This window comes from Arachis stenosperma, chromosome 10 (genome assembly GCF_014773155.1).
Source record: "Arachis stenosperma cultivar V10309 chromosome 10, arast.V10309.gnm1.PFL2, whole genome shotgun sequence".
Lineage (NCBI taxonomy): Eukaryota > Viridiplantae > Streptophyta > Magnoliopsida > Fabales > Fabaceae > Arachis > Arachis stenosperma.
The window spans coordinates 1,645,458-1,657,367 of NC_080386.1; the positions used below are offsets into that span (position 1 = coordinate 1,645,458).

An 11,910-nucleotide genomic window follows, 5' to 3' on the forward strand; every position below is an offset into this window, starting at 1 on the left:
TCAGTATCATCTTTGTTGGTTCAAAGACTGGTACTAAAATTTCTGTCTCTGTCTCTAAAATTTTAGTATTTCAGTACCTCCAAAAAGTAGGGACACAGTGAACTAAAATTTTTAAAGATGGAGACTAAAACCTTAATAACATTTTATACCTAAAATAACCTCATTTCAACTAATTAATTCCAATTTTACTCTTTGTGCAAATTAAATTAGAGTTTCATTCTTGTTTCAATTTCTGTCTCCCATTTTGTACCAAACAGAATACTGAGATTTATTTCAATCTCTGTCTCTTAGTCTCTGTCTCTCAGTCTCAGTCTTTCCTCTCTGTCTCTCCATTAAACGCTACCTAACGGAACACAAAATGGTCTCTAAAAACTCTAACAGGAGATCAAATGATCACTGACAACTCTAACAAGGGACAAAATGATTACTGACCCCTTTATTCGAAAACCGCACTGTTCTTCCCTAATTTTTATCACATCTCGCATAACCCTAACATTCATACTCTCCTTCTTCACCTTCACAGTCTTTTTTCCATCTTTTCCTTCCTCCTCTTTAACTCCAAGATTAAGTCATGGTGTAATTGCCATACATGTCGCACCTACCTCAACATGTCATGGACCACACATTTTCTAAATCTTTGTGACTGTTACATCCACCTCCTCTGCACTTCATCCACCAGAAGCATCCACTTCCACGTCTTCGATAACATCACCTCCAACCCCGACAACATCCACAGCATCCTCAAGACCAAGTTCCACAACTACTCCAAGGGCACGCCTTTATCCACTCTCCGGCAAGCAATATAGATTGTTGGACATTAGGACATCATGAGAAGATTCTCCTTCAACATTATATGCAAATTTTCATTTGAAATAGACACCGAGTGCTTTATTCTTTCTTTTCCGGAGTCCAAGTTGGCAGACAGTTTCGACCTCGCATCCAAGCTATCAATACAATGAGCAATGTCGTCGTTGCCACTCATATAAAAATTGAAGCGATTAGTAAACATTGGTTCGGAGAAGAAGCTGAAGGAAGCGATCGGAGTGGTGGACAATGTGGTCATGGAGATGATAGGGCAGAGGAGGAGGGAGATGGCAACGACGACGATAGGTCTTAACAAATTAGACTTGCAGTCTAGATTCATGGGATCCATCGAAGACGACAAGTAGTTGAGAAACATAGTCGTTAGTTTCCTGAGTATGAATTGGTTGAGAACAAGTTGAGAATATTTTTCTTGGTAACGTTAAAGTTATAGAGTGTGCATTGTGTAGTTTGAAGTTACAGTGTTAGACTGTTAGTATTATGCGAGATATGATGAAAATTGGGAGAGAACAGTGTCGTTTCCAAACAGAGGAGATCAGGGACCATTTTGTCCCCTATTAGAGTTGTCATTGACTATTTTGTTCTCCATTAGAGTTAACGAAGTAAAAGACCTAAGTGACCGACGGAGTTAATTGTTAGGGACCAATCGAATAATTAATTTTAGTTAGAGACTAAAATGTTCGGTCTAAATTTTTTTTAGGACTAAAATGAGTATATACTCTTATTATTATTAGCAAATTTTTACTAAAATATGATAGTAAAAAAATAATATACACAAAAAGTGTCATGATCAAATTTTTGGAGTGTTAAATCACTCAAAAAAATAATGAAAGTAATTTTGTTAGTGTTGATAATATCAGCTAAACATTTGATTTATTTTGGTATTATGGTTTGACATTTTAGGATATTAGGGACTATAATATTATGGTAGCGGGAATCTTATTGTATAGAATAAAAAGGACATCATCTGAGAAATAAATGTTGATAAGGAAATAAATGTTGATAAGTAGGAAGAGGTGATAATTAATAAGAAAACGATTAATTAAAGATTTTTATCATATTTTATTTTGTAATGTCATTAATTAATTATATATTTTAATTTTATTTATATAAATTTTTTATCACATCCTCTTTTTATTCTTGAAATTAAAATCAATCAGTAGATATGAAAAAGATGGCACGATAATGATACTGCCTGTCCCCCTGTCATTGTCTAATTATTGAGTCTAGTTATTAAATCCAAACTTAGAGAAAGCTAATCAACCTTCTTTTGCATTATAGTGGCCCAATACATTTTTGCTTATTAGTTATTTAAGCTGAGTTCATGAACCTAGCTAGCTAATTGTACGGACGACAAGATCAAACGGGGTTGAGTTCATGAACTGAGGTCACTTTGCTCGGTACAACGTACAAGAATCTACGGTCTGGCGCATTGAATCTTCTCCAATCTCCACCTAAACACCAACTATTTTTTCTTGCTAAAAAATCTTCTTAGCGCAAACCCTTTTAGTGAACATAAGAGTGAAGAATGAAATGTCTATTTTTAATAACTTTTGAGTGTATATTTTATATTAACTTTTTGAAAGATAGTAGTAAAAAACATAGATTCGATGCACATAGTCACGTGCCTCTTCATCATGTATATCATTTTATATTTTTTAATTTTGAAGTGGAATCAAAGAAATATCATTGTGGAATATGAGGGAAAAAACGCTCTCTTATATATATTTAAAAAATTAATTATTAAATCAATTATCATTTATTTATATGTATTATTTTATATATTTTTAATATATATATTATCTAATTTAATAACTAAATTTTTAATGTATATATAATGTTTTGAAAAGGTGTAAATTCAGATGCAGTCGACTTCATGTAAAGTTGATAGTTGAGAGCTGTTAGATAGTTTGACTAAATTTTCATCTAACAGTTCTCACCTATCAAGTTCACGTGAAGTCGATTGCACTTAAGTTTCTACCTTTTGAAAAACCTATGATGCACGGACACGGGACACGACACGACATGGGACACGCTGATACGCAAAAAATTTAAAATTTTACATGACACGGGGACACGCATACATATAAAATATAAAGTATTTTTTAGATGAATCATAATAATATTTTGATATTTTATTGATATTAAAATATAAATTAAAATTTTTAATCATTTTTAATGTCTTATTTTAATTATATCAAGTATTTAAAATATTTTTTATTTTAATAAATAATAATATATATTATATATAAATTTATTTTAAGAATATATGTTAAGAATAAGGCTGGACACGCTGACACGTGATGGTATTTAGGTGTGTTCAAGCGTGTCTGAAGAAAAATTTTTTATTTTTTATTAAGACACAGTTAGACACAGCAGACATACATGTCGGATGAGTGTCCGTGAGTGTCGTGTCTAAAATGTATTTGACACACAGACACGGTAACTCAGCAAAATATCCGTGTTTCATAGTGAAAAACAAATGAACTCCTTCAATTTGTGAAATAGAATTCCAAAAAATGAAAAAAGAAACAAAAACAAAAACAGAGAGTTTTTCTATTAAATCTATGGATTATCTCTTTTCCAATTTTCATTAACCACGAGCATATATGAATAATTTTGCTTGAGTTATAATTATTTTTCGTCTTTGATTTTAAGGCATCGAAGTACTTTTTATCACTATAACCACTAGCATATATATATGATTGATTTTGCTTGAGAATTTCATAAACTCTAAATAATGTTCAAATTCTATTCTTTAAACCCCTTTAATTTATCAAAACAATTTGATAATGTTGTAAAGTTTATGAAATATTGAATAATTTCAAACAAAATTTTGAATTTGTAATGAATTTAAGGAAATAAACATGGTAAGACACATTTCGTCTGTCTCTTTTCTACCTTTACTTTTGAGATTTTTTTTCCTTCAACCTATAACTTAGAGGTTTACATAAGAGGTGCTACTTCCAATTAAATATGGAAAGAAGAAATGACGGTTTTTTATATGTTTATAGAATTATAGTGACACATCAAATTCCTGCCTTCCACAGCAGAAAAATAACCTCCTTTTCATTCTCATTTAAAGAAATGATTAGTCAACATAAATTCTACATTGGAGGCATTATTATTGGAGAAATGACGGATTAATTTTTTTTTCAATTTTATTTTTCAACTCAAAGATCCATATCCTAATCAATAGTTAAAAGAAAAGGTGCGCATGCTCAATATTAAAAAACAAATAAAATATAAATTGATGTTAAGATAAGTATGGTGAATTGATGATAAATAATTTTGCTATTCCTTGCTCATAATAACTTAAAAGAATAAAAAAGTATTTAACAGCATAAAAAAATATATCTTTATTTGGTAGTTCACAATATCTTTTAATTTCATGGATCAAGGATCAATTCAGCACAGATTGAAACTTTATTTAATTAAAAATTTATTATTAGTCAATAAATTATTATATACATAAAAAAATAATTCAAAATTTTTGATAATCAAGAATCAATTCAGTACAGATTGAAATTTTATTTAATTAAAATTTTATTATTAGTCAATAAATTACTACATACACAAAAAAATAATTCAAAATTTTCAATATCTATTTAAGTAAACAATGAGTTATCTACTCGACCAAATTAAATTGATTCATATCTAAGTATCTATATATCTGTATGTATGTTGATGGTACTGTGAAAGCTACAGATGGGGTTTGTGTGTTTTATGCAAAGTGTCTTTTCTTCAGGTTGCCACCATGCATGTCTCTGAATTCCCAAGCTTTAGTTTTCATCTCTATTCTCCTTCAAAACCAGACCCGTGATTCTCACTTTTGGAATCTTCCTCTTCCTTCTCTCTCAATCTCCTTCTTACCCATCACATGTCTTTGGTTTATTCATGAATTCCAACATTCACTCTCTGACCCATGATCTTTGGATGTAAATCTTCATTGAACAATGTTTCATTTTCTTATTTCCTGGGTGGAAGGATCTAGCAGCTAGTCTAAAGGGGGAGATGAGTTGATGAAATTGTTGCGTAGGAATGAAGCTGTTCCTTTTGCTTTTTTGGTATAAAAAAAAGTGACCTTTCAAGTGGCACTTGTGAATTCTGATCCAAGGTTGCATCAATTCAGCTGCTTGCAATTGTTGCTTCATTTGGTAGCTACTATTATGCCATTTGTTCAGAAATTGTACGACACTTGCAAGGCTTCCTTTTCTGCTGATGGACCCATATCACAGGAAGCTCTTGAAAAAGTTCGAGCCCTTTTAGGTAAAGCATTAATGCTCTATAATCAGCTCTTGATGATTAATGCTCTATAAACAGCTTAGGACATGAGATTTTCTTCACTGTTCCTTGAATTTGCAGATGAGTTGAAGCCTTCAAATGTGGGTTTGGATCAAGAGGCACAGTTGGCGCGTGGATGGACAAGTTCTTTGAATGGTAAAAGGGGGCGCAATGGAAGCCATAATTATCCACCCCCTCTCAAGTACATCCACTTGCATGAATGTGACAAATTCTCTGTAAGCATCTATTTTTGGTTGTGTTTGGAACCCTTCCATCAACAAAGCATGAATGTCAAAGTTGGAATCTTTGTTGCAGATGGGAATCTTTTGTATGGCCCCTGGTTCCATCATTCCACTGCATAATCATCCTGGGATGACTGTTTTAAGTAAGCTTCTTTATGGCTCTTTACATGCTAGATCATATGATTGGCTTGAGTTACAGGGCTCTTATGATCATCCTTCTCAAGGTAATCAAATTAATGCTTAATTCCATGATTGTGTTTGGTATAAGTACATATGTAACTCTTTTTCTGGAAAAGAAGACAAAAATGTTTAGATAATATGAGCAAACCAATGATACAATCTATATGTCATATCCTCAATCAAGTTGTAGTGATTGTGTTTTTAACTTATAATAGTAATTCTTAGGCCTTGTTATTCTGAAAACTGAAAACAAGTGATTGATTCTTGTTTATCTTTAAGGTGATGATCACTGTTAACCATGAGCCCTGTACTCAAAAGATGAATGTTTCTTGAGTCATTACATTTAATTTACAGTGAAAATTTAGGTGCAGTCCACTTTATGTGAAGTTGATAGATGAGAGCCGTTAGATGAAAATTTAGTCAAATCAGTCAAATCATCTAACGACTCTCGGTTATCAACTTCACTTGAAATTGACTGTACCTGAGTTTTCACTTTAATTTACTTGATAACTTTCTGAAACTATGCTATGTCTTATGAACTTTGTAATATTTGGAGACTCATTGGATTGAAGTTGTATGTGCAATTGCAGCAAGACCAGCAACACTAGCAAGAGATTGTCAAATGAAAGCACCATGTGGCACAACAATACTATATCCCAAAAGTGGTGGCAACATCCATTGCTTCAAAGCCATAACCCCTTGTGCTCTCTTTGACATTCTTTCCCCACCATACTCAACAGAAAATGGAAGACACTGCTCCTATTTCCGAAGGTCTCCTCCTATCAAAGATCTTCTTCCAAGTACTTCTCTTCCTCATCCTTGTCCTAATAATAATAAGCCTAATAGAAAAAGCCAAATCCTAACGTGTTAATTTGTTAAATAAAAGGTGTTGAGGTAGATAAAGCATCTGAAGTGACATGGTTAGAGGAGACTCAACCGCCGGAGAACTTGGTGGTTAAGAGAGGGCAGTACATAGGCCCTACTATAAGAAGACATTGACGGCGGAGATAACTATAACTAGTTTGTATTTTGGTGGAAACTCAAATGTAGTCGACTTCACGTGAAGTTGATAACTGAGAGTCGTTAGATGATTTGATTGATTTGACTAAATTTTCATCTAGCAGCTTTCAGATATCAACTTCACGTGAAGTCAACTGCACCTGAATTTTCACCTTGTATTTTATATAACACGAGTCACTCGTGTTTCAATTCAATAATAATGTGACATCTGCTTTCTATGACTGCTAATTGTACATACTATGACATATATGATGGCACTGATTGTGAATCTTAATTAATAATTATGCTAATCAATCTTTCTTTACTCTAGTGTGTGAATGGAGTAATATACAGTTAGTTCATGTGTCTGCACGTAGTTTACTAGTTACTACGCTATAGTTGATGAGAAATTCAAATTCTTCGTTAGGTATATTACATCAACTCCGTTCAATTTGTAATGTCATGATGTAATTCATCACCAAAAATATATGGGTCATACTATGGTACAGATTTTTTTATACAGATATTCTTTTTTTATTCACAAACAAAACAACACAGGTAATATTTTTTTTTTTTGGTGACTAAACACAGGTAATATGAGTGTTTACAAATTTGCATGATGACTTAAGAAAAAGAAAATAGAATTATAGTTAGAAGAGATAATACACCACCCACTTTAATAGTTTAATTACGGAATGTTGTTTTTTATCAAGAAAAAGAAAAAAAAATATGAAACAACATCAAACTTATTTTTAAAGATGAGTATGGGTGTATAAAAGAAAAAAAGTGAGACATTTTTTTTAGATATTAAATACACTTTGTCTTTCATATGTTTTTTTAACTCTTTTAATGTTAAAATTTTTTTATTGTATTTAAAAAATAAGATTCATTATTAGAATATTATTTGTTGTATTTTTAGAATAAAGTAATTGCACACATAAATTTAATATATCTTTTTAGAAAAATAATTAAAATATTATTAAATTGGTTTGAACAACTTAAAAAAAAATTGACAAAAATAACATTAATTTAATATTAACTGAATTTATTTTTTTTAACTAGCAGATCAATATGCAATAATAATAATACTCCAAATTAATTTTTAATAATTTTGTTTCAAATAAATTAGTACTTAAAAAATAAATATTAACATAATAGTTAATTAGATGAATCAGTTTTAAATAATATAAAAGGACAAATTAATTTTTTTATCCTCAAATTTTAAAATTATTATAATTTAAAATTTTTAATTTATCAAGTTTTTCAAATCAAAATAAATTGATTCAATTCAAATAGCAATTACTAGAATCAAGTTTTTCAAACTAAAATAAATTGATTCAATTCAAATAGCAATTACTAAAATCAAAATGGATAAAAAAATCAAATAATAAGAATTTATGTTATATTAATTGAATTTTTTTTTTATCCATTTTGATTCTAGTAATTGTTATTTAGATTGGATCAATTTATTTTAGTTTGAAAAACTTGATAAATTAAAAATTTTAAATTACAATAATTTTAAAATTTAAAATTTAGATAAGATGTAATTTAAATTGCAAAAACTTTAAAATTTAAAACTTGGATGAAAAAATTAAGAATTAATCTCCATATACAAGCCTTTTTGCTATACAAGTCTTATAAGTTCATATACTCATTTACCCCTAAAACGCGCCAATTATGGCATGTCTAGTCCACGCGCCTCTTTATTAAAAATTAATTTGGAGTATTATTATTACTGTATGTTCATTTGTTAGTTAAAATAAAATAAATCTAGTTAATATTAAATTAATGTTATTTTTGTCAATTATTTTTTTAAGTTGTTCAAACTAATTTAACAATGCTTAATTATTTTTTAAAAAGATATATTAAATTTATGTGTATAATTACTTTATTCTAAAAATACAATATATAATTTTCTAATAATAAATTTTATTTTTTAAATACAATAATAAAAAGAAATTTTAATATTAAAAGAGTTAAGAAAACATATGAAAGGCAAAGTGTATTTAATATTTGGAGAGAATGTCTGACTCTTTCTCTTTTATATGCACATACTCATTCTCAAAAATGAGTTTTATGTTATTTCATATTTTTTCTTTTTTTTGATAAAATAATATTCTATAATTAAACTATTAAAGTGTATTAAGTATTAACTATAATTCTACTTTCTCTTTCTTACATTATCTTCCAATTTGTAAACACACACATTATTTTGCTTATGAATAAAAAAAGAATATCTATACAAATAAAATCTGTACCTTATAATTCTCCAAAATATATTTAGTTAAGTCAAACGATAATTGAAGTATTGAACGTTTTCTATTTTATGCCGTTACCCAACCTCCTAAGTTTTTTAGGTTCGGTTTTAGGCTTTGTGGACCCGGGAATTGTCTTCTTATCCAACTGCTCAAGCCCACAAGCCCATGCCTCTTGATTAATCAAAAAAAACTAATAAAAACTTTGACAAAAAAAAAACTAATAAAAACTGCAATAATTTGACTTCGTCTATACTTTTACCTTTCCTTCCCTCAGCTCCAATATATATATTTTATAAAATTTTTATATTTATTTAGTCAAATTTAATGATATAATTTCGCTCATAAATAGGACTGGTAATAGGTATGATAGAATAGGGTTTGGTCTCTACTCTAATTCTACTCACAGGTTGAAAACTTTTTTAAATTTCTACCCTATCACAGGGTTAAGAATTTTTCAACCCTAACCCTACCCGCACTTTAAAATTTTAAACGCTATTCTATCTGATCTTACCTGCAAAAAAATAAAAAAAATTTAAATAAATATAAAATTCAACTATCTTAAATTTCATACATATTAATAAAATAGAAAATAAAAAACTCAGCTCAAATTAAAATTAAAAACAATAAAATCTTTAAAAAATTTAACATAAAATTACAAATAATATGATCATTAACTAACTTAATAATTATTTTAAATTTTTATAAAAAAATTGTGGGTTCAATATTCACTTTCTTTACTATATACATAACTTCTACATATATATTATATAATATATTAGGGATACAGATAGAGTAGGGTAGGATATACTCTGAACCCGTACCCTACCCTACCCTACCGCAACGATTGGGTAGGCAACTCTATCCAAACGAGTTGGTCCAAATTAGGTACCGCGAGTAGGGTATAAATTGCCAGCCCTACTCATAAATTCATTTGTCCATAAGTTTTTTTATAAATTATTTATGGTCGTTGTTCCTTGATGATTATATTGGTTTAATAATCCAAAGCTCCATCCCTAACCAACATCCTACGTACATCCAAAAAGTATAAATTCAACTATGCCCTTAAAGGGAAGAAAAAATATTTAGTTTTTCTTAGTAATAATATAACTCGGCACATTGATATATATAATTAATAATATTTTCTGATGCTATGAGACACGATTCTCCTTAATCTGATGGCATTTTAATGTAGATCGTTGATGTATGTTAGTAATGCTAGGTTGGATGTCTTGATCCATGAAATAATAGAAAAGGCTCCAAATTCTTTGAAAGATTCTTGTGTGTGTTAATATAATGAGAAATGTCAACTCTCATCCATGAAGGACAAAACAAACCTTGTCATTTTTAGTTTCTTAATTATAATATTCTCCAATTTAGGCCCTCTTTACTATTTTATTTTTCTCTAATAGCTGCAAAAACGTAACCCTTTATTATAATAATAACAATATAGTTCTTCGAATATCTGTCACCATTTATCTCTCTCTGTTACCAGAAATTATGCAAATTTTTGAAGTGTGTTTGTCATGCTGATGTCATACTCTATGAGGAATAGTGGTCGGACCCTCTAGAGAGTCTTTGCCATTTTTGGGAAATATGGGACAAAAATAATCCTGAATTCTTCCAAAAGAAGCTAAGAAACAAAAAAAAAAAAGAAAAGAAAAGAAAAACTATTATTTGTTTTGTGGGGGGAAAAATGTAAAATGAAAAATAAAAATCATATTCATATAAATCATAGGGTCCCTTTAATTATGATCCAGCACATATTTTGTGAGAGACAATTTTTCCTTGTTTGCTTTAATTTAATTTCTTCTTTCTGCTATACACGTGTGCCACCATTCCCATTATCAATTACTACCAAACTTGTATTAATGTCTCCCTAACTACTTTCTTCTGCATTGAACTTTGAATTCGATGCATTGGTAGCCTAATAATTCACGGTTTTAAACTCAATTATTAATATTTATATATTCAATCACAATATTGCACTGTTCAGCCATTTTTCGTTGCACTAGTATAATCTGTAGTCATAATTTAAAATTAAGAATCAAATTAACATGATACCAAATAAATATGGATAATGAAATAAACACTGGCAATGCTACTTAACTTATTGACTTGGTATGATTGCGTTCATTGCATGTGGAACAACAATGGTGTATATAAAAACCATGTATATGGGTTGTAGTAGTGTACTATATATTCAACAAATCAAAAGAATTGTGATAGATGCATATATAGTTAGAAGTCAATAAAGTTGATGAAAGTTTTCAACTCCCTCTTCTCCTTTAGAATTGCCTTTTCAAGAAAGTTAATTCGATTGTTTCGATTGTCAAACATTTTGCTAACGAATCCTCTCCTTCCCATGCATTCCCTTTACAACAATAATATAAAGCTTTTAGGTTAAAAAGTGAAAGGACTACTCAATATAAAAGTAAATAATATAATATATATCCTAATTGGCCAGCTCTAAGTTTCTGTTAATAATAATGCAAAAGCAGTATATTATATTATAGGTGGAAACTCCGATACAGTCGACTTCATATGAAGTTGATAGTTGAGAGCCGTTAGATAAAAATCTAGTCAAATTAGTCAAATCATCTAATGGCTCTCAGTTATCAACTTCACCTAAAGTCGACTGTACCTGAGTATTCACTTATATTATATTATATTATATTTTGACTAATAATGCATGGAGGATCGGAGTTGGACTTGATTTTGCTTACTTCATCATTGGATGTATGCAACAATTGATATATAAATCATCATTATCATTGTTAATAATAATAATAATAATTCCTTCCCCGTGCATGCAGGTAGTATATACAACTATACAAGTCTATTAGTCAAGATTCCAGTCATAACTCATGCACTTAGAAAAAGTTAATTACAATTTGTCAAATGTTCATCTACAATATATAATTTCACCAATTGCTGTTGAAAGAGCCTCTAAAACTAAACTATATATATATATACACGTCCTTGTTTGTGCACATTATTTTCTCCCACCAGAATTGATTATTTTATGTAATTATTTATTTGTTATCATAATACATACACACGGCCTTACATTATACATTATTATTAGTGCATTATTAAGCTCTTGTTGAATTGAAATTACTTTTAAA

General features: G+C 29.5%; 1 protein-coding gene across 2 annotated transcripts; it reads left to right on the top strand.

Annotated features, from left to right (window-relative positions):
- Positions 1-4,484: 4,484 nt before the first annotated feature.
- LOC130954842 (plant cysteine oxidase 4-like) lies at positions 4,485-6,852 on the top strand. Of its 2 annotated transcripts, none has more exons than XM_057881617.1 (5): positions 4,485-5,091; positions 5,188-5,342; positions 5,422-5,572; positions 6,119-6,328; positions 6,415-6,852. In XM_057881617.1, exons 1-5 carry the CDS (start codon positions 4,992-4,994, stop codon positions 6,525-6,527), a joined length of 729 nt encoding a protein of 242 aa, XP_057737600.1. In that variant the 5' UTR covers positions 4,485-4,991; the 3' UTR covers positions 6,528-6,852. The 2 variants fall into 2 exon arrangements, with proteins under 2 accessions (XP_057737600.1, XP_057737601.1); XM_057881618.1 differs by having other exon boundaries at positions 5,422-5,491.
- The last annotated feature ends 5,058 nt before the right edge of the window (positions 6,853-11,910 follow it).

Coding starts and splice junctions, on each gene's coding strand:
- LOC130954842 (XM_057881617.1), top strand. CDS start 4,992: ATGCCATTTGTTCAGAAATTGTACGACACTTGCAAGGCTTCCTTTTCT. Junction 5,092..5,187: donor AAAAGTTCGAGCCCTTTTAG/GTAAAGCATTAA, acceptor TTGAATTTGCAG/ATGAGTTGAAGCCTTCAAAT. Junction 5,343..5,421: donor ATGAATGTGACAAATTCTCT/GTAAGCATCTAT, acceptor TCTTTGTTGCAG/ATGGGAATCTTTTGTATGGC.